Genomic DNA, 27,265 nt, shown 5'->3' on the forward strand with positions numbered 1-27,265 from the left:
ATCTATGCAAATAAGTTAATAACTGTAATGTTTTCTCCATCTGAGATGAATAAAATGGAAACCAAGTCTCATCCTTTAGCTATCTTGCAGAAGAATTTGATCTCCTGAACTGGAGCCACAGTTTACTCTTTGAGTAGGCATGCCAGCGTCTCTGATGCCTCAGCAAGAACTTGGCTATAGAGAATGTAATTTTCCTTGTCACTCTCAGTTTTAGTTTTTAGGAAAAGAGATGAATGGAGTTTAACATCGATCAAATTGATAAGCACGATATTAAAAGAGAAATTGGGAGTGTGCTGCAGTCTTCCTTGACAGGTTAGCTTTTCCCCTTGAGTTTGCTCTATAGTGTTACTTGCACAGAGAGCCAAGTGAAATGGTAAATCACTTTCATGAAATGGGAGCTTGGGGCTGGTTGTGGTGGGGAAATGCTTTTGCTCTTGGTAGAGTACGTTCGAAGATGCAAAAGTAATTATTCTTTTCAGAGCATATCTTTTTAGGTTTGTATGATTTGTGCTGAGACAATTGAGGTGTAAACTGCAAGGGAAATTGTTGTACTGCTTTGGCAATGCTGTAACTTGGCCTCCTAAGCATCCTCTGTTCATTTTTGTTAGTCCAGTACTTTTCAGCATCTTGCAGTCTTAGATCTATTACTTAGACTTGGCATGGCTTGCCTTAAAACCTGTTCAGTTCTATTTAGTTCATATTTCCTCTGTATGCATTCTTTGCCCTGAATGGTAAAATGGACCAAAACAAACAAACAAAAAAATCTAAAACTGTGGTCCACTCCTAACAGAAATTCTAATGTAATTCCTGTAGAGTTTTATTCCCAGTACTCACACATTTTCTAGTGAACTTCTTCTCTTTTAGTTTTATTAGTAGCCTGCACTTAAATATAGATACAGACATAAATATGTATTATTTACAAGTGGTTATCTTAATGAAATACCCACATAAAGTGAGATTGTGAGATTTAGTTTTATTTATAGGTGCTGCTTTTAAAAAAATGGCAGTTTAGTAAAAAATACAGAGTAAAGTAAGCTTTTCTTTTTTAATGAAGGAATCAGGACAAAGGGAGTATTTAGATTGATTAGTAAGATGAAGACGAGGAATTTGTACAGATTCATACCATTAACATCCATACAACTGTTAAAGACAGAGTGCAGATTGAGATCTGAGCTTCCTAGGAGTCAGAGCAGAAATGGAAATGTGTACAGTTCAAAGGTCACCATCCTGTGAGCTCTTAAGTGGATCATGAGAACAGTAGTGAACATTTTTCTGAATAGCAGCCCTTCAAAAAATACCGTGTTTTACACAATTCTTTCTTATAGCATCCCTCGTAAGAAGCCAAGGGTATTGACTCTGAAAGGGGGAGTACCAGCAGTGACAGTTAAAATATATCTTGTTTTCCTTTTTCTCATTGGTCAGAATTAATGGTAAACACAGTCTTTCACACTAATGGAAGATCTAAGCCCAGTTTATTGCCTCAATTAGAAGAACTTATAAAAGGTTTGATTTTCAAGGACTTTTGTTGGGGAACCTGTAAGAGTAAGGAGCAGTTAGAGTCCTATCTATATTATAGAGAATCATCACTTAATTTGTTTAGTAGTAATATAACCTTAAAAGAAAGAACTTGCCGATATTAATGCTGTTAAATGTTTGAAAAATAATTTTAGAATAAGCTGTTCCTCTTCCTCATCCCATTCAAAACATATTTCCCCACACTTGCAAGTGAATAAAAAACCTGTTCCCAAATGAAAAATATATTTATTTATCTTTTTGGTTTTTTAAAATAAGATTTATTTTTTTAAAATAAGATTTATTTATTTATTTATTTGACAGAGAGATACAGAACACAAGTAGGCAGAGCAGCAGGCAGAGGGAGAGGGAGAAGCAGGCTCTCCATCAGTCAAGCAGAGAGCCCGATGTGGAGCCCGATCCCAAGATCCTGGGATCATGACCCGAGCCAAAGGCAGCCCACTCAACCGACAGAGCCACCCAGGCACCCCTCACCTATCTTTTTTAAAAAAATATTTTACTTACTTATTTGAGAGAGAAAGCACACGGGTGGGGTGAGGGGCAGAGGAAGAAGCAGATTATCTCCCCAGCAAGCAGGGAGCCTGACGTGGGGCTCAATTCCAAGACTCCCATATCATGACCTGAGCTGAAGGTAAGATACCCAGCCAACTGAGCCACCCAGGGACCCCCCTATTTCACCTGTCTTAAATGAATTTTGGAGAAAATCAGACTGGATTATTTCGTTAGTATGAGGCAGTTGGTTCCTAAGAAAGACTTTCTAATAATTTTTTTTTTCTGTTTGATAGGGAGCTGTAAATATTTCTGTTCACTGACTTAGTAGCCTTTGCCCCTTTGAAAATCAGGAAGTGAACCTGAGTTGGAAAAAGTATAATAAACATAACATGAATTTGTTAACTTAAAACACACAAAACTTTGAATTAGGACCACACCATCTTGTATTTCATAAAGGGTTTTAATTTGCCTGGAAATCACAGTTTTTTCAGGTAAGACTTTATTTTCAGTAAACCAGTATCCGCGTGTTACTGTTTTACTGTGATTCATAATCTCGGATTTTCATTAGGCAACACTAGAATTTAATACTGCCTGGGAGAAAGTTTACATTATTTCCCTGGCCCACACTGTCCAGTAACCAGCAGCAGGGAAAATCAGAGTTAGGACTAGTATACTGATCTGTTATAAAATCAGTAGTAATAGTTATTATGTTTGAGACCTGACTTTTTCCAAACCCAGTCTGATTTATTTCAGGCCATTTTGGCTTGTACTTTTCAGAACATAGTATGTATGCTCCGTTTACTGAGGGCAATAATGGGTCTTATGCATACATAATAATGCATATAATTTCAGAAGATTAACCCAGAATTAAATGCAAAATTTTCTGGGCACACGTATTATAAACTCTGTATTATCATTTCTTTGTATTTACTGCTCCTTCTGGTAGGAGGATTGTACTTCCCTGTCCTCATCATCAGGCTTGGCCAATGTGATACCTTTTAACAAATAAAATGTGAATTAAAAAGTTCATATGTCTCTTGTGAACAGAAATTCTGTCAGGTTGTAGTTGCATCTCTCTCTTCTCTCTGCCAGAAGACCAGAACGGTTCCGGTTAGAGCCACTATTTCATCCTGGATTCCTGGAATGATGACACAATTGAACAAAACCAACAAGCTATTTTTGATGTCAAGTCTCTAGATTTTAGGGTCATTTGTTACCACAGCCTAAATTAGCCTAAAGTGACTCACCATAAAAGAACCCCATGTTAAGAATTTCTGTTGTAGGCGAATGTTTTTACATTCATTTGTTACTCATTTAAAAATTTATTCAACACCTTTTTTATTTTAAGATTTTATTTGTTTATTTGATATACAGAGATCACAAGTAGGCAGAGAGGCAGGCAGAGAGAGAGAGGAGGAAACAGGCTCCCCGCTGAGCAGAGAGCCCAACGCGAGACTCGATCTCAGGACCCTGGGATCACGACCTGAGCCAAAGGCAGAGGCTTTAACCCACTGAGCCACCCAGGTGCCCTAAACACCTTTTTAATGAAGGATCAGATGAGGAAATAAGTATGGACTTTCTCATGGACACAGCTTCTAAGTAGCTTAGCCAGAGTTCAAACACAGGTCTGTCAGATTCTGTTACATCTCTTGTACCTCTTGTACTTTCCCATTTGTCTTTACATCGATTTAGCGTGTATTGAATGAATCATTTCTTTGTATGTGGAATTAATACATGTGGAAAAAGCAGGAGTCTTAAACTGTTGACCTGCAGGGCACAGATATGTTGTATTTGAAGGTTTTTATTTTTGTTTTTATGTTTGAAATCACATGCCCTTAGGTGAGGCTTATATTTGCCAATTAGCCACAATAACCACACCACTCCATATTGGTTTAGGCCAGTTGACTTTGTACATTTATAACCACTGGGTCCCTGAAAACTTCTTTGTAACCCCTATGATTGATATATTTTAGTGTACATTGTCAGTGAAACTGAGGTATTAGGTATAATTCCTCCTGGTTGCTTATTGGCATCAGACAAGTTATTTTTCATTGCTGGTCTCACATTAGCAAATTCTTAAATTGTGTGTAAGGAGGCAGAAAGGAATAATAAAAATTATAGTTAATTTGAGACTTCAGATGTGCCATGCATTGCTCAAAGACTTTAACATGTATTATCTAACATAATCTACATAGTAGCCTTATGAAGTAGACACAGTTACTATTTTCATTTTATAGAAGGAAACTGAAGCAAGAGAACTTAAGTGACTTGACCTTGGGCTGAGCCAGAAGGCACCTGGGTGGATCAGTCAGTTGAGTGTTCCACTGGTGATTTTGGTTCAGGTCATAATCTCATGAGATGGGGCCCCTAATCATGTTGGGCTCTACAGTCAATGGGGAGTTTGCTTGGGGTTCTCTCCCTCCCTCTCTCTGTCCCCCAACTTGTGCGCGTCCAAGCGTGCACTCTTTCAAATAAATATATTTTTTAAAAAAGAGACTGAGCCAGGATTTGAACTCAGTCTGATTCCACACTCCTAAACACCATACTGTGAAGGGGGATATAGATAGCTTCATGAGCACTTTTCTTTTGAGTGGAGAAATCTCTCAGATCTTTCGCTCATAGCTTTTATGTAAAGGACAAGATTTTTCTTATATTCTACAGCTTTTTCACAAGCCATAGTGTTCTTCAGAAAGAATATATATTCTTTCTGCTAGTAGACAGATGACTCTGAACCATACAAACATCATCCATTCTTTTGCTACGTTGTGTTCATTGGATAAAAATTAGTCAGTTAGTCCTGATCTTTGGATCATGTGAAAATCATGATCTTTTCTGAGCATCCCCTGATACATTTTAATAGGTGTAGTGAGAAAATATTTAGTAATCCTATCACTTCATCCTTTAAAAAGTGTGTGTGTATGTGTGTGTGTGTGTGTGTGTTTTAATAGTTTAAAAAGTGTGTAGTCTGTTTCTCTTTGGGAAAGAGATGGACATTCTTAAAATATACCATAGTGCATTGTTTGAAAAATAATTATTCATACTGAACATTCTTCATATCTTATCTTAAGGGAAAGTGTTTCTCAAAAGTTACCACCACCACCTTGGTGGAATTTCCTGAAGCAAATGAAGTGGTCAGGTTGGTACTAGGGTTGAAATGCAGGAGGTTGGTGGTATGGGACCTGGTATGAGATGGTGAGCCTGCAGACTGAGTGGAAATGAAGTATCAGGGTAGGACTAGCTCACTAAAGGTAACAGGTGCTCTCCTGGATGGAGGGAGGCAAGGACTAGAGAACCAAGTTCTAGGGGTATCAATGGCTCGAGCCTGAACACTGCTCCCCTCCCACTTTGCAAAAAGGAGCATGCCAGTGGGAAGTGTTTTGTTTGTCTTTTCTCCTATTCTGCATGGTGAAATGAAGGGTTGGTATTATGAAAACTGGGTAAAATTATAAAAGCAGTAAGGAATCTTTAAAAAAGGGGTAACCTGACTTTTTTGGTAATTTATTCCCAATTTATTCTCTTAATTATTATTATTTTTTTTTAATTTGAGAGAGAGAGCTGAGAGAGCACAAGCTGGGGAGGGGAGTGTGGACAGAGCGAGAGGGAGAAACAGACAGCCCTGAGCAGGGAGCCTGTTGTAGAACTGAGATCATGACCTGAACTGAAGGCAGACACTTAACTGAGCCACCCAGGTGCGTCTCCCCCACCCCCAAAATGCTTTTCTAATTTCTTCCAGTATTGTTGAGTCTCACGGACATTTGAAACCTTAGGTCTGAGCTGAGAAAAAATCTGGACTCCACCCTCTCCAGCAGTTATGCTCATTCCACGTATTGCTATTGGAATGATTCATGAATGACAGTAGGAACTACTGGCCTGAGGAGAGGTTTTTTTTTTTTTTTTAAAGATTTTATTTATTTATTTAACAGACAGAGATCACAAGTAGGCAGAGAGGCAAGCAGACAGAGAGGGTGAGCAGAGAACCCGATGCGGGGCTCGATCCCAGAACTCTGGGATCATGACCTGCGCTGAAGGCAGAGGCTTTAACCCACTGAGCCACCCAGGCACCCCACTGAGGAGAGGTCTTTAACTGGAATCAAAGATCAGCTATAAACAGATAGATCACAGGTTTTTGTTTTGTTTTTAGGTTCTGATTTGCCAATTTTATTTTGTCAGCTTTTCTTAATATTTCCATGATTTGCCTGGCCCTATCAGTACTTTGATGGTTGAGATGTATGTGTAGGATGCATATATATGCACACATATTGTCCAGTGCTCACTTTGTTGGAAGTAGATCAATGTCACAATATTTAGAAAACTTCTCCCAGTGTTTTCGGTTTTTTAAAAAAACTGACACATTTTGTGGTTAGACCGAAATGAAATAAATATGTCTCTGGTGCATGTTATTGAAGTACTAATGGATTTTTAGATATTTTCTATAATGTTAACATGTTAATTTATGCCCTGTAAATGAATAGGAGACACTGTTACTGGGAAAACTGTAGAGTCTGTACAATAAATGCTGTATAAGAAGCAACCTTCTTCCAAATGACTTTTTTGCTAGTTCACACTTCTGAGCAGTAGGCTCTATAGGCGTGAAGAATCTAGGGACTGTATAATTTGTGATAAACCAGATTATAAAATAAGCTTAATTACTGATAAGAGTTTTGTTTGTGAGCTTTGTTAACTTCATGTATTCTCTTGTTGACTATTTTTGCAAGAAGAATTTGAAGACATACTTTTGGGAGCCAGTGCAATGTTATTTCTATACTCAAATAAAGGCTTACAGCTCTGTGGTCTTGGTCTAAGCAAATACGACTTGAGAGACCTTATGAGTCCAATCAGAACTAGTTACCTGTGGTGAGTAGTAAGGAGAAGAATTTTATATATGTAGTGACAATTCATAAAATTTAAATATCTGCTTACTGAAAGGGTATTTAATATTTTTGCTGTATATAGAAATGTTTACTTTCTATAAATATATTTTATAGCAATTTGAAGTACATTAAGGTCTGGGAGAACTAATATTTTTAAACTTTGTATGTTCACCAGATCAAATAATTTAGTACTCAACAAATCTATCTTGTGTATTATGTGGCAGACATAATATTTTTTTGCTAGGGGCTAGGGTATACAGTGAATAAGATATGCATTATTTTTCATCCAACAAATGAGTATTGAGTGCCTCTGTGGATATACTCTTAAGGGCTTCCCTGAGGAAATAGTGCTTATGTTAAGGTTCAGGGGTGAGTGGGAGTTACCAAGCAAATAGCAAAATAAAGAAAAATAGTCACATCCCATGAGTAGGGTACTCCAGGTTGAGAAAAAGCATGGGGATGTTTGAAAAACAAAAAGGACCCCAGAATGGTTGAAGTAGGAGGAGGGAGAGGAGAAGCAGTTGGCTTAAGATGAGACTGAAGAGATAGCCAGAAACCAGTTCTTAAAGAGACTTCTTTCCTTCTTTCCTTCTTTCCTTCCTTTCAAGATTTTATTTATTCATTTGAGAGAGAGAGAGCAAAAGTAGGGGGAGAGACAGATGGAGAGGGAGAAGCAGACCCTCCGCTGAGCAGGGAGCCCAATGTGGGACTCGATTTGAGGACCCTGGGAGCATGACCAGAGCCAAAGGCAGATGCTTAACTGACTGAGTCACCCAGGCATCCCTTCTAACTTCAAAACCGTGTTTATGATTTTGGATCTGATTATAAAGGCAGTGGGAGGCCATTCAAGAGTTTAGGGAGGAAAATGACCTTATCAGTCTTCTGGCTTCAGCTTCCAGGAGAATGTCGGTGCCATCCCCTGAGATGGGGAAGAAGGCCAGAAGACAGGGTCTACTTTAATTTCTAAGATGTACCTCAAAGTGGAGAGATTCATTGGGCACACAGGATTGGGGTCACTTACCATCAATAGGATATATGGGGTGGGTGGGGATGTATAATGTATATATTTTAAGCTTGTCTGAAAATACCAATTATTATCAAAGCAATATCATTCAGTCTTTCTGAGGTTAGTGAAGACTGTCTTGAGTTTTTAAGAGAAGGAATCATTATGAGAATGTAGGTGAGAATATGGTAAAGTTTTTTATTGTTATTTTCTAAGAAGTTAAAGAGATTACTCATGAAAGGAAGTTTAAATGAACCTAGCCATATTGAGTAGATCACAGTTTTCCCCATAAGGTAGGTTCCAAAGAGACAGCATTTTAAGGTGTTTTTTTTTTTTATAGTAATCAGTCCTTGGTTCTTGGTAATTTTTGTTCAGACCAGTTTGTTTTTGCTGAGGCTTTTAACCCAGGTTAACATCCAACTAGTAGAATTTTTATTAAGATTTTAATCAGAAAGCTAAAACTGTTTTATAAATTGGCTGACTACTGCTAATGGCTTGTAGCTTTTAAAAATAAGGTGTCTAAGGTTTATGATTGGGGTGGGGGTAGGAACGTGCAGCTTTGAAAACTTGGAAATGTACTTGTTAATGGAGGCTCTAGCCTATTTAGGATATCACTTGGGGGAAGGGATGAAGAGGAGGTAAAAGAAACCCTGTTCTTTTAAAAGAGGTCTTCATACAATGCCTTACATGAACTCAACTTATAATCAGATCAAGTTTTTATTTGCAGCATTTCCATTTTACTTTAATTGGCTGTTTGAGACACAGCATTTATTTATTTATTTATTTATTTATTTATTTATTTATTTATTTATTTTAAAAGATTTTATTTATTTATTTGACAGAGATCACAAGTAGGCAGAGAGGCAGGCAGAGAGAGAGAGGAGGAAGCAGGCTCCCTGCTGAGCAGAGAGCCCGATGCGGGACTTGATCCCAGGACCCTGAGATCATGACCTGAGCCGAAGGCAGTGGCTTAACCCACTGAGCCACCCAGGTGCCCCTAGACACAGCATTTAATGGTATGAAATGCTAAAATAAAACTTCCAGTGGGACATGGCGTTGTAATCTGTGATGTAGCGTCAGGTAGAATTGGTGACTAGAATGGGAATGTGGGAACTGGAAAAGTAACCCCTGCAGCTTGGAAGTTGTTGCATTTTGATAAGCTGAGCGGTGCTTGCTTCAGTGATGCATGCTGTAGTGGGCAGAGTGTGGACATTAGAGTTATGCAAGCCTGGGTCTCAAAACCCTAGCTTCAGCACTTGGTTGCCATGCTCCACTGTCTGCTGAAGTGTGGGGTTGACATCTGCTGCTGATTTTGTTTTGAGGATTAAATGGGAAAATGAACATAATGCCTCTGGCAGAGTGACTTGCTCATAGTAGGCACTTAAATCTTAGTTCCTCTTTCACCTCCAGTTTTATTTTCTTTATACCCAGCTTTAGTGTCTATAATAATGATGTAGAAGCCTTATTAGTGGCCATATAAACTTAGTGAGTTAGAGCAATTGCAGTTCACTTTCTCATTTCTACTAATTAATTATGAAAATAGAAATTCACGGGTATTGAGCATTTCATCTTTTGGAAATGCTAATCCAGGTGATGCTAAGTGTGTCCTTGAAGGCACACAAGATAGTTTGAGAAAGGTTTAAAATGACAGTGGGTAAATAATTTTAAACATAATCCAGTGATGGGCTTTCTACAGGAAAATGTTTGGCCACTTATTCGTTCAGTTAACATTTATTGAGCAACGTTTTTATATTGTGGGAGACTTGACAAGTGGTAACTTGATTCTTACATGCCATAGTAGGTGTTGTGCTGTGGAAAATCACAGGGTATTGTGCCAAGAGAATAAGACAGTATGACCAAATGCTTTAAAAATGTTCATTGGTGGGGCGCCTGGGTGGCTCAGTGGGTTAAGCCGCTGCCTTCGGCTCAGGTCGTGATCTCAGAGTCCTGGGATCGAGCCCCGCATCGGGCTCTCTGCTCAGCAGGGAGCCTGCTTCCTCCTCTTTCTCTGCCTGCTTGTGATCTCCGTCTGTCAAATAAATAAATAAAATCTTTAAAAAAAAAGAAAAGTTCATTGGTGACATCTGGGTGGCTCAGTCAGTTAAGCGTCTGCCTTCGGCTGACGTCCTAATCCCAGGGTCCTGGGATTCAGTTGCACATTGGGTTCCTTGCTCAGTGGGGAGCTTTCTTCTCCCTCTGCCTGCCACTCTCCCTGCTTGTGTGCTGTCCCCTCCCTGATGAGCAGGGATCCTGATGCAGGACTCGATCCCAGGACCCTGGGAAATCATTACCTGAGCCGAAGGTAGATGCTCAACCAACTGAGCCACCCAGGTGTCCCTGAAGAGGGTTTTGGAAAAGGAATTTATTGTCAAAGAAGGTAAGTTTAGTGAAACCCTTTCCAAATCAGTTTTGTCTATTCTCTGCCTTGAAGAAATCATTACCAAAGACATAGTTATTCTCACATTCTAGAAGTGGGGTGGGAGTTAAATGAGCTAAGCATCTTGCCAAACCTGTGTAGTACATCTGAGAGATAGAAGTTGGGGTCTATACAAACCAAAGGTAAGTTTTTTTTTTTTAATTTTTTATTTTTCATAAGCATATAATATATATTTATCCCCAGGGGTACAGTCTGTGAATCACCTTTTTACACATTTCACAGCACTCACCATAGCACATACTCTCCCCAATGTCCACAACCCTACCCCCCTTCTCCCAACCCCCCTCCCCCCAGCAACCCTCAGTTTGTTTTGTGAGATTAAGAGTCACTTATGGTTTGTCTCCCTCCCAATCCCATCTTGTTTCATTTATTCTTCTCCTACCCCCTTAACCCCCCATGTTGCATCTCCACTTCCTCATATCAGGGAGATCATATGATAGTTGTCTTTCTCTGCTTGACTTATTTCACTGAGCATGATACCCTCTAGTTCCATCCACGTCGTCGCAAATGGCAAGATTTCATTTCTTTTGATGGCTGCATAGTATTCCACTGTATATATATACCACATCTTCTTGATCCATTCATCTGTTGATGGACATCTAGGTTCTTTCCATAGTTTGGCTATTGTGGACATTGCTGCTATAAACATTCGGATGCACGTGCGCCTTTGGATCACTACGTTTGTATCTTTAGGGTAAATACCCAGTAGTGCAATTGCTGAGTCCTAGGGTAGCTCTCTTTTCAACATTTTGCGGAACCTCCAAGCTCTTTTCCAGAGTGGCTGCACCAGCTTGCATTCCCACCAAGAGTGTAGGAGGGTTCCCCTTTCTCCACATCCTTGCCAGCATCTGTCATTTCCTGACTTGTTAATTTTAGCCATTCTGACTGGTGTGAGGTGGTCTCTCATTGTGGTTTTGATTTGTATTTCCCTGGTGCCGAGTGATATGGAGCACTTTTTCATGTGTCTGTTGGCCATCTGGATGTCTTCTTTGCAGAAATGTCTGTTCATGTCCTCTGCCCATTTCTTGATTGGATTATTTGTTCTTTGGGTGTTGAGTTTGCTAAGTTCTTTATAGATTTTGGACACTAGCCCTTTATCTGGTATGTCGTTTGGAAATATCTTCTCCCATTCTGTCAGTTGTCTTTTGGTTTTGTTGACTGTTTCCTTTGCCGTGCAAAAGCTTTTGATCTTGATAAAATCCCAATAGTTCATTTTTGCCCTTGCTTCCCTTGCCTTTGGTGATGTTCCTAGAAAGATGTTGCTGCGGCTGAGGTGGAAGAGGTTGCTGCCTGTGTTCTCCTCAAGGATTTTGATGGATTCCTTTCTCACATTAAGGTCTTTCATCCATTTTGAGTCTATTTTTGTGTCTGGTTTAAGGAAATGGTCCAATTTCATTTTTCTGCATGTGGCTGTCCAATTTTCCCAACACCATTTATTGAAGAGGCTGTCTTTTTTCCATTGGACATTCTTTCCTGCTTTGTCGAACATGAGTTGACCATAGAGTTGAGGGTCTATTTCTGGGCTCTCTATTCTGTTCCATTGATCTGTGTGTCTGTTTTTGTGCCAGTACCATGCTGTCTTAATGATGACAGCTTTGTAATAGAGCTTGAAGTCCGGAATTGTGATGCCACCAACTTTGGCTTTCTTTTTCAATATTCCTTTGGCTATTTGAGTTCCTTTCTGGTTCCGTATAAATTTTAAGATTGTTTGTTCCATTTCTTTGAAAAAGATGGATGGTACTTTGATAGGAATTGCATTAAATGTGTAAATTGCTTTAGGTAGCATAGACATTTTCACAATATTTATTCTTCCAATCCAGGAGCATGAAACATTTTTCCATTTCTTTGTGTCTTCCTCAATTTCTTTCATGAGTACTTTATAGTTTTCTGAGTATAAATTCTTTGCCTCTTTGGTTAGGCTTATTCCTAGGTATCTTATGGTTTTGGGTGCAATTGTAAATGGGATTGAGTCTTTAATTTCTCTTTCTTCTGTCTTGTTGTTGGTTTAGAGAAATGCAACTGATTTCTGTGCATTGATTTTATATCCTGACACTTTACTGAATTCCTGTACAAGTTTAGCAGTTTTGGAGTGGAGTCTTTTGGGTTTTCCACATCCAAAGGTAAGTTTTGAGTAATGACTAGATAAGGGGTAGTCCCAGTGAGACTGCTTAGGTCAATGGGCTTGTCCGCAGAGCAGGACGAGCTGGTTTTTCAATGCTCTCAGTGTTTTTCAGGTACACTTTATAGTAAGATTGACTTGTGAGAAAAACCATTCTGAAAACAATGGAGAAAAATATGTCTGGTGAGTTGAGTGTGTGGGGCAGCTAGCTGCAGGGACTTCACTGGTCATTTTGGCTCAGCTGGTACCATTAGGTCATTTTCTCTGCCTTGTGGAAACATCCCATTTCTAGATACTTAAGTTTCCAAGAATACCTTTTGTTGAGAAACTATTTTTCCCAGTAGTTGATAATGAGTTAAGCTGCCAAGATGGCTTTTCTTAACTTTTGCACAGCGATCCCATTAATAAAATTCAAAGGTTTTTACTCAGGTTTTACAAATAACTGTTTTGGAAGACTTATTTACATTTATTTACCAGGTGTACACCTTTGGATAGACAATTAACTCTCCCAATTTACAGTAATAAATAATTCCTATTTTTTTCTTACAGAGGTTGATAAGCTTGGAGATTTCTAATTTTCCCATTTATATGAGAACTGTACAGCAAGTGGAACAAGACTTTACTGTGGCTGCATCAAATGAAGTGACTATTTTTGCCCCTTTCCCTTACTGCTTTCCGAAGGAGAGTGATGAGAAGCATTCTCTCTGCCTTTTTTGTTCACTTTTTTACATGTGATGTAAATCTGCTCCCCTGACCTTGGAAAACTTCTGGGACTTTGTGTTATTTTTCTTCTTTTTTCTTTTCCTTTTCCTTTCTTTTTGTTGTTGGTGGTGGTGGTGTTTTTCCTTTTTTTTTTTTCTTTTTTTTCCTCCCTTGTGTCTTTTCATTTTTTTTTCTTTTTCTTTTTTCTTTCTTTTTCTTGAGTTGTCAGCAGTTGAATACCAAGTGATTCAGAAAGTGAGGAGCAAGAGAGTAGGAATTATGATGCAAATATGAGGGCAAAAAGGAGGAGATAATTTGTGGCCCTTTTCTGTTGACTAGGAAAATACCTTTCATTTTTAATGGCTATCATTTGTTGAGTACCCATGGTCCGAATGAGTACATTATCTTATTTAATTCACATTATTGTTAGAGGTAGAAATAATTCCCTCCTTTTGTCTTAACAGACAAGGCCCCAAAAGATTAAATAGTCTGCTTTTAGCCATATGTCCAGTAAATAGCAAAGTTAGGGTTTAAATCCAGGTCCAACTTTGAAGCTTTTTGTAGTGTATAGGTTACTTAAGTTGGCCTAAGAGTTTAAAAACAAACAAACAAACAAACAAACAAAAAAACCAAACCACAACAAACTATATTAGGATTAACTCCATGAATTTCTGGTGACTTGCATTAACTTTCTTGGCTCTTGTTTTCTTTATCTGTAAGAGGAGAGGATTGAGCTGGATCTTTAAAATTAGTTCTGACTAAAAATTCTGTGATTCTTTGTCACTTTATTGAATTCAAGCAGAGGAAAAATGTACAGAGCTTCTAGTTTTTGTGTGTGCAGCCAGTTTGGTTTGTAATGAATACTGTTAGTTTGATGATTTTTTTTCACTTGTTCATCCTGTGGAGGTGCAGAAAAGTAATCATGGGAGAATAGTTTAAAAGAGGGTACATTGTTCCAACTCAAGATTCACAAAAGAAAACAACTAAAAATACTTGAGCATGAAGGAGCATGGCAGGCATGGGCTGGAGATTGGGTGGGTGGGACCTTGTTATTGTCTGTAGACATTAATGTCATTTACCCGTAAGTATTATTGTGCCTGATTGAGTGAGTTTTGTGTGTCTGTCTCCAGGCATTGGGGATTGTGCTAGAGGGTATCACGATGACTCAGTTGCAGTTCTTTTAGGGCCTCGTAACATTTCCAGTTAAATGGTGGGGATGGTTATAGGAGGGATACAATGATATTGACATAAGAGAACTAATGAGGTGACATGGTATAAAAAAGAAGTGTCATTTTTACATTATTATAGTACTTTTATTCCATTTATGTAGTACCATTTTCTCTAAATTTGCTGCACAAATAACATCGAGATAATAAGCCATTCTAAAATGTCAAAACACCAAAGAATGAGAAAGCTATGAGAAGTAAATACACAGAAAAGAAGCAGTAGATGCTTTAGATCGCTGATCAGCCCAAAAGTTACTGATTCTTTGGCTAAATCCATTGCATTCACCATTAGTTCTGTAAATTAGTGGGAGCTTGACATGAAGGCTTTTTCCTTGAGCCAAATTAGTGCTCACCATTTTACATCCTGTGGTTCTGATTGAAGACCATGGGTTTTGATGTCAAATGGACTTGCATTTAAATCCTGATCTTGCTACGTACTAACTAGCTGTTAACTTGAAACAGATGACCTAAACTTACTCAGCTTCAGCTTCTTCATCAGTGAAGTGGTATATGACTATATAATTACACTTCCCTCATTAGGATTATTTTGAGGACTGAAGTGAATGAGTATTACACATAAAACATTTAGTGCAGTGCCTGACACATGGTAAGTGACACATAAATAATAGCTCAGTATTTGTTAAAACAGTGATTCTGGGGGCACCTGGGTGGCTTCATCAGTTAAGCATCTGCCTTCAGCTCAGTTCATGATCCCAGGGTCATGGGCTGGAACCCTCCATTAGGCTCCCCACTCAGCACGGAGTCTGATTCTCCCTCTCCCTCTGCCCCTCCCCTACTTGTGGTCTCTGTCTCTGAAATAAATAAATAAATAAATAAATAAATAAATAAATAAATAAATAACTTTTTTTTTAAAAAACCCCCCCACACAGTGATTCTGATTAGGTGATAGAGCATAATAACACATTCACTGATTTAGAAGGTAAGGCAATGTGGAGTTTTCAAATTCTACTTTGAATTGAAACAGTATTATCTGTACTTTATAGACTGGCATTAGACTTTTATATGAAACAGAGACTATACCTAATAATTTTAAGTTATATACCCACTGCCACCTTTAAGAAATGGAAAGATATAATTGAAGATCTCTGTTCTCCCTGCCTTTTGCCTCCAGTTTAACCAGTGTCCTCAATTTGGTGTATCATTTCCACACATGTCATTATATTATAATTAAAGTATTATACTATATATATATCCTTCCATAGCTTTTCTCACTCAACATTGCATTTAAGATGTTTCTGTTGTATATGTAGCATTCATTAATTTTAACTGCTATAGAACATTCCCTTACATGAATGAATTTTAATTTATTTTAATCTATCTTGTCAATGGACAATATTCCTGTGTACCTGTTACCTTCATATCCCCCTCTTCAACCTAAGAGACAATCACTATCCTGAATTGTTAATTATTTTTTTAATTGTTTAAACATACATATTCCTAAGTAGTATATTGAGTTTTGCCTCTTTTTAACGTTTATGTAAATATAATCTTACTATGTTTTTTAGTGACTTTTTTTTCAGTGTTACTGTTTTGAGATTCATTCATAGCAATTTCGCAGTTTCATTTTCAGAGTATATATTATTCCATTATATGAATATAGTACGATTTATGGACCTTGAGGTTGTTTCTGACTCTTTATTTTTATTTTTACTTTAAAAAAAAGATTTTACTTATTTATTTATTTGACACAGAGAGAGAGAGAGAGCACAATAGGCAGAGAGGCAGGCAGAGAGAGAGGGGGAAGCACGCTCCCCGCTGAGCAGAGAGCCTGATGGGGGCTCGATCCCAGGACCCTGAGATCATGACCTGAGCTGAAGGCAGAGGCTTAACGCACTGAGCCACCCAGGCGCCCCTGTTTCTGACTTTTTACTATTGCAAACAATACATAATTAACAATTTTTGTCATGTGTGTTGAGATTCAGCCATATGACTATGTGAAATGACTGAGGTGTATAGGTAATGTTACTTGCATCTTCATCTTCACTGGATATTGATAAGTAGTAATTCATTATCATTTATTTATTTTCTAATTTCTTATTTGACCCATGAACTTAAATTTTTAAAATTTTTAAAATACTTCTTAAGTTTCCAAAATTATATAGAATTCTTATCAATATTTAATTTACTTCCTCTGTAGTGAGCTTTCTCTTTTTGTATTACTAATTCTTTGGCATCTGTTAAGACTTTTGCTTTTTTGTCTAGCTTTTTGTCAGTTTTTATAAATATTCCTCATGTTTGAAAATAATTTACTAACTTACTCTTGGGTATATGAGTGTAAACTTACTAATCTTCTCTAATTTTACTAATTATTTTGGCTGAGACAGGTATAGTAAAATCTTCCCATTATGATAGTAAATTTGTCAGTTTCCCATAAATCTTTTTTGCTTTATATATTTTGAGATGTTGTTATTAGGTACATACAAGTTTAAAATTGTTTTATCCTCCTGGTAAAGTATTTGTTTCCAGGTAGGGGTTTGTGTGTGTGATTTTTTTTTTTTCTTACTATCATATAATGATTCTCTTTTTTTTCCCTCAAATAGTGCCTTTTGCCTCAGTCTCCATCTCCTCACACTACTGTAGCTTTTTTTTTTTTTTAAAGATTTATTTATTTATTTGAGAGGGAGGGAGAGATATATGGGGAGTAGGGCAGAGGGAGAGAAGGATTCTCAAGCAGCCTCCCTGCTGAGCATGGAGCCTCAAGTAGGGCTCAGTCCCACAATTTTGAGATTGTAACTTGAACTGAAATCAAGAGTCAGACACTTAACTGAGCCAACCACATGCCTCAGTGTTACTGGCTTTTTAATCATGCATCTTTGCTGGTACATTTTAAAAATAGACTTTAAAATTTTCTTTATCGTAATGTTCATGCTTTCAGTATGTTGCTTGTAAACTTATAAAATAAAATAGGACCTAGTTTATTCAATTTGAATGTTCTCTTTTAATTACTAAGTTTAGTCAGTTTACAATTATTACCATTACTAACATATTTGTACTTATTTCTACAGTCTTATTATGTGTTTTCCATTTATCCTGCTTTTTTCTGTGCTCTCTTTTTTCTTTCCTCTGTTGGTTTGAATAACTTCTTTCTTCTTTTTTCCTTCTTCTGACTACCCCTAACATTTTACTTGTATTTGGCTTTGTAAAATCTTATGTTAAACTGGTTGGTTTATCTAAACATAGTGATTCGAAGGGACACATGCACCCCAATCTTCATTAGCAGCAGCAGGGTCCACAATATCCAAGATAGGGAAAGGCCCAGATGTCCATTGACAGATGAATGGATAAAGAAGATGTGGTGTATATATACTATGGAATATTACTCAGCCATCCAAAAGAATGAAATCTTAACATTTGCAAGAACATGGATAGAACTGAGGTTATTATGCTAAGTGAAATAAGTCAGTCAGAGAAAGGCAAATATATGATTTCACTTGTATGTGTAATTTAAGAAGCAAAACAGATGAACATGGAGAATGGAAGGAAAAATAAGATGAAAACATAGAGGGAGACAAGCCATAAGAGACTCTTAACTCTAGGAAACAAACAGGATTGCTGAGAGGGGGTGGGTCAGTGAGGGGGATGGGCTAACGGTGATGGGCATTAAGGAAGGCACTTGATGTAATGAGCACTGGGTTTTCTGTGCAACTGATGACTTACTAAATTTTACCTCCAAAAGTAATAATATACTATATGTTAATAAAATTTAATTTAAATAAAAAATTGGTATGTCTGCCATATTTCTGAACAATACAGGGACCATGGAAAACTTTAATTCCAGTTACCCTCCACCAGTGGAAAGTATGTATGGTATATGTTTTTAACCAGTATTTTACTTCCTTTTTTCATTCAGAGTAGTCTTTATGATTGCTCCTATTACATTGAATTTTTATTTTTATACTTTTTTTGTTTTCTAATTCCCAAGGAAATTATGAATGCCCTCATTAAACTGGTTATTATCACTCTTTCTCTTCAGATTTTCAAAAGAAACAACCAGACGATGATTCTGCTCCAAGTACAAGTAACAGCCAATCAGATTTGTTTTCCGAAGAGACCACCAGTGACAACAACAATACCTCTATAACCACGCCAACTCTTAGTCCCAGCCAGCAGCCGCTTCCGACAGAATTGAATGTAACTTCACCAAGTAAAGAGGAGTGTAAGTGCCTACATCTTCAAAGTGTTAGACAAAGCAGCCCAAGAATTGTATCATGAGGTTCTTAGTAATGCTTTGTCTCAGAAAAAAAGATAGCAGTTCTTCTAAATCAAGATTAAGTGTTGATGTTTAGGCCCAAGTCAGCCAGTTAGGGAATAAATTTTAGCTATTCTGTAGAGCTTAAGGTCTTTTTAAAAGATAGCTTTTTTTGTTAACTGTCAAGGTGTGAGGTTTTCAACCAGTCTAGGGCAGTGGTTCTCAGTCCTGGCTGCAAAATAGAAGATTTAAAAAAAAAAAAAAACAATTACAGTCTTTGGCACTATTCTCTCAGTCTAATTTTATTGACCTGGAGGGAGGCCCAGGGATTTTTCTTTTTAACTCTGTAGAGGACCCTAATCTACGCTAATTGATGAGAACCACTCGTCTAGAGAACTTACTCCTGATTTAGGAACCTTGGATTGAAACCTTACCTTCTGTCGCTCTTTTGGGCCTTGTATGTTTTTAGGCAATTAATGAAGATAACAACACTGTGTACTTCATAGAACATTGGCTATTTGAAGAGAGGAGAAAATCATTTCTCTTATTCTTCTGTAGGTTCTCAGTTATAGAATGTTACTTTTATATATATGATACGGAAGTCCATTGTCCACTTAACTTTTTTGCTGGTGTAGCAAACTTCTTTAGTGCACAACTATTACTAACTGTCTCTTGAAAATTTAGGCACATTTTGACATACCAGTTTTTGCCTTTTAAAAAGCTTTAAATTAACAAGTTGAAATTTGATGTTTCAGATTTTATGAACATCTAGAAATCCTTGGAATATGGTAGGTTGGAATGTTCTGCCTACTAACTTTGGAACGATTAGCAGAGGACAAATTATTTATCATAAATTTGTGAACTGGGTGACACTGAAGAAGGCCAGAGTCTATGTCCTTAAAGAATTTACTCGTTATCAGGGGACATTAAATATATTTGTTATAGTATGGCAGTGGTTCTCAACCAGGAATGATTTTTGTCCCCCACCCCCATGCTCCTAAGCATCCTACACTGCATAGGATAGCCCTCCACAACAAGGAATTATCCAGCCTAAAATGTCAGTAGTGCCAAGGTTGAGAAAACCTGATACATGGTTATATGAGCCCATTTTAATGATTCTTTTTTTTTTTTTAAAGATTTTATTTATTTATTTGGCAGACAGAGATCACAAGTAGGCAGAGAGGCAGGCAGAGAGAGAGAGGAAGGAAGCAGGCTCCCTGCTGAGCAGGGAGCCCGATGTGGGGCTCGATCCCAGGACCCTTAGATCATGACCTGAGCCGAAGGCAGAGGCTTTAACCCACTGAGACACCCAGGCACCCCATTATGATGATTCTTAAATAATAAAGACTGTGAGTGTTGAAGAAGGGTATTGGTTTACTGGAGAAAATTGTGCTGAAGACAGATACAAGGTGGTGAAAAGACATTCTAGAAGACAGAGTAGAGTGAGCTTTAAAGGAAAGCTACATGGAGTTCTGCAGTGGCAAATGACCCCTTTAGGGCCTTTTATAGAGGACAAGGCTGGAAAGGCAGATGATAATCAAGTCAGAGAGGTTTAAATGCTCAGCTAAGATATTTAGTCATGTTTTTGAACAAAGAAAGTAATATTATTACAGTTTGGAGAAGTAACCTGGCAGTAATGAAAATGGGAAGGATTATACTAGAATATCATTGTAGAGGAAAGATTTTTAAATTACTGTAGCCTATTGAACAGAGGCTCAGAAGAAGGTATAGAAATCCTTTAAGATGAGGGAAGAAGAAAAGATTAAAATGGTAGTAGTATGGGGCACCTGGCTGGCTCAGTCATTAAGTGTCCGCCTTCAGCTCCGGTCATGATCCAGAGTCCTAGGATCAAGGCCTGCATAGACCTGCCTGCTCAGCAGGAAGCCTGCTTCTCCCTTTCCCACTCCCCCTGCTTGTGTTCCCTCTTTTGCTTTCTCTCTCTCTGTCAAATAAGTAAATAAGTCTTAACCAAAAAGTAAATGGTAGTGGTAATGTTGGGGTAATAGGTTTTGTTTTGTTTTAAAACATCTATTTGGGATCATGTACTTAATGAGAAACAGATAAAAGATATGGTCCCTTGTCTCAGAAAAACACACACCATCCATTTATACCCAGTTTTGAATAAAATGTTTTTTTAAGTTCACTATGGCCTTTAGGTGAAGGACTCCTTGTTTAAGGGAAAGTTTGGAGCTGGTCAGGACCTCATCTGATTGGATTCGTATATACCAGCTTCAGGCCACAACAAACCAACCTGAGTAGCCTAGTTGTGTGTGAGACTGAGATAACAATAGCTATCATTTATTGAGCATGGTGTTTGTAAGACATTGTTCTGTATGTTTTGGACATTTTCTCTTAGATGTCTCAAGATAACCCAGTGCAATAGATATTATCATTTATCCCCATTTTAGAACTCAGGAAACAGGCACAAAGAGATCAAGTAATTTGTGGTCACAAACAACTGGGTACCAGAACCAGGATTCAAATTCAGCCATTTGACTTCAGAAACTCTGCTTTTAGTCTGTTAATTCACCATGGGAAATTTAATTGCCGCAGAGAATAGAAATTTTCACGTTGCCAAAATCAACACTTCCTCTCTGTAATTAAGGCATGTGGACACTCAAATCATAACCAGAAGTTAATTTTATTAACTCATCATGAAAAATCCTGTAACAGGGATTGGACTTACAGGGATTGGACTTGTTTACACGTAGGACTAAAACATTATTCTGGAGACAGACCTTTCTGGGAAGCCAACCCATACAAGGATTTATATAGCAAATGGTAAAGTGTGGACTCACCAAGTGAAATTAAAATGAAGTGAATTTTTAATTGAGTCAGGCTGATTATGAGGTGTACTCTAAGTCCATATAACGGAGGTCTTGCGTTCAATGCAAGATTCCATCTTCATGCCCTTTTCTCCCTCCTCTGCCTGGTCTGAGACCTGCTCTGAGCTTTGAAGCCCCTGGGACACAATACTTCTGTATTTCCGTAACTTGCCAGTCGAGGCCATTGTATACTGCCGTGTTTTTTCTCTTGATAAATAAATACCTTCAGTCTGAGTAAGGATGTCTCCTAGTTCTAGTAGCTTCAGATCTATTCTCTCTGATGACATCACTGCTTTAAACCATTATGTGTTTATCTTAAGTTAAATTTACTGAAACTAATCTTATTCCCTAATGCTTATAAGGCTCATTGTAATCCTCAGGTTTTCATAGATCTGAGGAATTGAGGAGATTTGCTAATCTGAGATATGATGATGACTTTCATGTTTAAGTGGGTGGGTTGAGTTGGAGCCCAGAAGAGGGAAGTCAGAGTTAGCTTCATGTAGTTGGGAGATGATCATTGAAACCTTACTGGTTAAATGAGATTGGTAAGGATGAAAGCAAGAAAAAGCAGTGAGAACAGAACCTTGAGAGTGAAATCAAAAAAGAGGAGGCAACTGAAGAAGTTGAAGAGGAGAATGATAGTGGGCAAGTTCACAGAGGCCGAGGAACAAATTGCAGCTTAAGGTGTGCTCTTTCATAGTAAGAAGGAAGATGTAAGCTTGCATTTATGAAGTGTTTGCTATTTTCTTAGCACTTTCCTAATCTCTACATGTACTAACATTTAATTTTCGCAGGGTCTTAAAAGAAGGTGCTTTTATTATCCTCTTTTATAGATGAGGAAGATAAATGATAGGTTCATGACTTCAGCCCAAAGTTCCAGAGCTTCTCCTTCTCGGTATAGTTCATGTTCAGCCCACTAATTTGGCTTCAAAGTCTGTGCTTGCAGCCACTATAGAATATTACCTCATTAAAATGCTGCTGCTGTAAACAGACCAGAGAGATTTGGATTTGATGATCATGAGACTGATTACCTAAATGTAAGCTATTTAATAATCTATTGCAGATTTTTTTGTATGTTCATTTAGGGTCTTTGCTGAGAGCCTTCTAGTTAGGCAGTAGTTTAAGCTCTGGGTACAAAAATGAGTAAGATTAGGTCTCTAGCCCCAAGGAGGTCACCTTTTCAAATAATATATGCCTCTCCCTGAAATTCTGGCTTGTTCTCCGACATGGGTACAGAAGAATTTGGGGGTATAATGGAGGAGGCAGCAGGAGCAGTGGTCAGTTAGCATGTTATTTGCAAAAGCTTTCACACTGAGGTTGAAACTGATGTGTGCCTGATTTGTGGGTAGTGTATGTAGGGACGAGGTATATCAGCTGTGATGTATCTCGTAGAAGCAGCGTGGAGGAAGTGGAGACAGGAGATTACTTACACGGATCTTTAGTGTCCTTGGGACCGGAATTTTACCTGTTGGTCCTTCATAGCTTTCCTCATATTAGAGGTATGGAGATGTAGGAAATGGGTTTGGGAATTGCAAATCCAAGAACCACATAATTTAACTATACAGTAATTATGAATCTGTTGTTACTGTGTAGGACTGGAGTGCTGTGAATTCTTTAGGACTTGTGAAAAGGTTTTACATTTTCTGTAATAAGTGAATGAGTATTGTTTATATCTGGTCTTTGCTTTTCACTGTCAAATCAATATACAAAAAGAAAAGTGGTGACACATTGAGATATCACCTTACACCAGTTAGAATGGCCAAAATTAACAAGACAGAAAACAACATGTGTTGGAGGGGGTGTGGAGAAAGGGGAGAACCCTCTTCCACTGTTGGTGGGAATGCAAGTTGGTGCAGCCTCTTTGGAGAACAGTGTGGAGATTCCTCAAGAAATTAAAAATAGAACTTCCCTATGACCCTGCAGTTGCACTCCTGGGTATTTACCCCAAAGATACAGATGTCCTTTTGCTGTTATTCATTGTTCTCCCAATTTCCAAGGCTTTCATAGAGGTGATAAACTGTGATTTGTATCATGACCCAACTTTTAAAGAGAGAAAGGATAATGTTAGATTGTAGCTAGAGCACTGGAACCAGTTGTTGTTTTATTGTTAAATTAGTGGCATGCTGACTGGTCACTTTAAGTCAAGAGTCTTATCAGATTGGACCTAAAAGATGAAGAAAATGCCGTCTCTCATGTAAATCAGCTTTCTTTTTACCCTGGGTTTCTCTACTTATGAGATGTTTCAGAGATTTCTGATGTGCGTACCTACGTAGGTTTTGAGTTTTGTTTTTTTCCTAGTCCCATTACATATTGGATAGAAATTGAGGTGTTACGGGAGAGTTGATTGGTCTGTTTCTTTCTAGGCAGAAGAGGAAGAGAACTAATAGCCAGACAGAGTTGATATCCATACCTGATACTGGGGAAGAGCAATGGCAAGAAATGGGCTTGTATTCAAGTATTCTGACATTCTAATCTAGCAGTTAGAGAGGGCCCACCTCATACAGAATACTTTCCTAGCTCTGTCGAGGCACATAGTAAGAAATAAACAGTAGCCAACACATATATAAAACTATATAAAACCATCAGTTGTTTTTGTATGGTCTGAGAGCTAAAAAATGATTTTAGATGGTTGAAAAAAAAGCCAAACAATGTTTTGTGACTTCTAAAAATTACATGAAACTTAGATTTTAGTGTTCATGAAGTTTTTCTGGAACACAGCCAAGCTCATTATTTACGTATGGTGTCTGTGGCTGCTTCTGCAATACAATAGCAGAATTGGGTAGTTACTACAGAGAGACCCAATGGTTCTTTACAGAAAAAGTTTGCTAACCATTGTTTAACAAAGCACTTCAACAAACATTTTTCTGGGATCATCCTGACAGTGTGCAGCTTAGGCATGGGTACTCTCCTTCCTGTTCCACAAATGAGAAAACAGTTTGCATGGTACTTTCCTTTGAGTCACATGTCAGGACTGGCACTCACCTCTGGGACTTTTTCATCCATAATACTCAAGATTTTTCATACTCTTCTCTACTGCATCTATCCAGGAGATGCTTTTGTTATAGCCAAAAGAAAACATACAGAAAAAGTGAGAACCATACTAACCGGCATGTTAATGAAGATTGTTAATGATGAAAGCTTCATTTCCAAGTGCTGGCTGGATTTTCTTTTAATTATGACAGTGATTCCCAAAATAGAAATTTGAGAACATTCTTTATCTGTGGTTAAATTAATTTGGTTGAATAGAGAGATTTCCATTGTTTCCTTGGAAACTGGTTCTTGGTGGTACCCAGCTCCCTCAGGCATTTAGAAAGTAAAATAAAATAGTACTGCATTTTAACAGATGTCCTTGCCAGACTGCCCTTGGGTCTTTTTTGCACAAGCGTTGGGTGGGCTTCACTGGCTACTAGTCTTGAGTCCTGTCTGAGAATCCCTTGTCTGTTCCCTGGAAAATTAATACCACAGCCACCAAGTAGCTAGACTGTTTGTTTTTACCAATTAAGTTTCTAATAATCTTTCAGGGAAACTCGTTTTCCCTTTTTTGGACTTCAGCAGACCAGATAGATATTGGGCATAACAGGCTAGCTTATTCTAGGAGAATATTTAGAAAATATTACCTATTAAAAAAATACTTTATGACTTCCTGGTGGGCTGGTTTTAAATGAAATATGGTGGGGAGAGTTATTTACAGTTCTCTCTGTATGTGTCTTTCTTTTCCCTTTTCTCTAATGAAGCTTGAGGCATCAGGCCGTTTATCAGAGATAATTATACAACAGATGGAGCTTTTCTGATATATAATAGTCTCAAAGTGGAAGATTCTTTCCCATAATGAAGAATGCCCAAACTTTAAATGTCTCTTTTGATTTTAATTTAAAGGTTTTTTTTTTTTCAGTGCATTTATTTATCCTGGAGCTGATTTTATAAAGCGTGCTGCTTTTATTATAGCTGTCTACTAAAAAGATTGATACTTTGCAGTATAGTATGATAACATATAGTTATATGCTGTATTGAATCACATGGCTGTAATTTACCAGGATCAATGTATGGGATCATTAAATTAATCCCTGTCAAAAAGCAGAAGGACTTGAGCAGTTTAGCAGTATTTTTTAATCAAAATGATTTCTGTTCCATAATGTTAGCTGGGTTGAAACTTGTTTAGGCACTTAAATTATCATCTGACCTTCAACTTGTAGTCAAAATAAAGGCCAAATTAAAGTAGAACCATGAATTTTAAGTTACTCATTTGCTGGCTTTTTGTTCCTTGAGAGTATTAATTGTATTTTTAAAGTATACAAGTAAAACAGAGACAAACAGGTTTATATAGAATAGAAAGTGAAAACACTCTTTTCACATCTCTCTCCCTAGTCCGCCACTAAATTCCCATTCTTTCCAAAGATAATCACTGTTCATTCATTTTGGATTATATATTCTTTTTTAGCACAGCTGTATATATGTTTGCATACCTAAAGATTTTCTTCATTTTTATGCAGATGAGAACATACTATATATTGTGGTTTGCTTTTTTAATTTAACAGTATATATTTTTTAATATTTATCTTAGAGAAGAGAGCTCAAGTTTGAGTGCACAGAGGGGAGGGGCAAAGTCGAGAGAGAGAGAATTTCAAGTGGACTCCATGCTCCATGTGGAGAATGTTTGACTTGATCTCACAACCCTGAAATCGCAACCTAAGCCGAAACTGAGAGTCAGATGCTTAACTAACTGACCCACCCAGGTTCCCCAGTGGTATATGTTAGAGATTTTCCAGATTAACGATAAAGGCCTGTGTAATTCTTTTTAAACTGCTTCAAAGTATTTCGTATTTTTATTATTAATTTCTCTTTTCAAAGTCAAGTCTTTGGTGTTTTGTCTTCTACTTTGTGTCTTTTTAAAAAAATTTACATGTAGTGTATTATTTGTTTCAGGGGTATAGGTCTATGATATATCAGTCTTACACAATTCACAGCGCTCACTGTACCATGTACCCTTCCCCCAGCCATCCCATCCTTCCCATCCCCCTCCCCTCCCCTCCCCTTCAGCAACCCTCTGTTTCCTGAGATTAAGAGTGTCTTATGGTTTGTCTCCCTCTCTGGTTTTGTCTTGTTTCATTTTTTTCTCCTTTCCCCTATGATCCTCTGTCTTGTTTCTCAGACTCCTCATATCAGTGAGCTCATATGATAATTGTCTTTCTCTGATTAACTTATTTCACTTAGCATAATACCCTCTAGTTCCATCCAAGTTGTTGCAAATGACAAGATTTTGGTTTTTTGATGGCCGCATAATATTCCATTTTAGGCATGTACCACATCTTCTTTATCCATTCATCTGTTGATGGACTTCTAGGTTCTTTCCATAGTTTGGCTACTGTGGACATTGCTGCTATAAATATTGTGCTGCACGTGCCCCTTCAGATCACTAACTTTCTATTTTTAGGGTAAATACCCAGTAATGCGATTTCTGGGTCATAGGGTAGCTCTGTTTTCAACTTTTTGAGGAAACTCCATACTGTTTTCCAGAGTGGCTGCACCAGCTTGCTTTCCCCCAATAGTGTAGGAAGGTTCCCCTTTTTCCGCTTCCTCGCCAGCACCTGTCGTTTCCTGACTGGTTAATCAGCTATTCTGAGTGATGTGAGGTGGTATCTCACTGTGGTATCGATTTGTATTTCCCTGATGCCGAGTGATGTTGAACACTTTTTCACGTATCTGTTAGCCATTTGGATGTCGTCTTTGCAGAAATGTCTGTCCATGTTTTCTGCCCATTTCCTGATTTGTCCTTTGGATGTTGAGTTTGTTAAATCCTTTATAGGTTTTGGTTACTATCCCTTTATCCGATACATCATTTGCAAATAT

At 37.8% G+C, this 27,265-nt stretch overlaps 1 protein-coding gene across 2 annotated transcripts in view; it reads left to right on the forward strand.

The window, feature by feature from the left end:
* ZFAND3 (zinc finger AN1-type containing 3) overlaps nucleotides 1-27,265 on the forward strand; it is a 337,147-nt gene that overhangs the window by 234,196 nt on the left and 75,686 nt on the right. For both annotated transcript variants that reach the window (XM_032339812.1, XM_032339813.1), the window contains exon 3: nucleotides 18,378-18,560. In XM_032339812.1, coding sequence (XP_032195703.1) covers nucleotides 18,378-18,560 — 183 coding nt within the window. The remainder of the gene's footprint in view (nucleotides 1-18,377; nucleotides 18,561-27,265) is intronic.

The sequence above is a fragment of the Mustela erminea genome, chromosome 4, assembly GCF_009829155.1.
Source record: "Mustela erminea isolate mMusErm1 chromosome 4, mMusErm1.Pri, whole genome shotgun sequence".
NCBI lineage: Eukaryota > Metazoa > Chordata > Mammalia > Carnivora > Mustelidae > Mustela > Mustela erminea.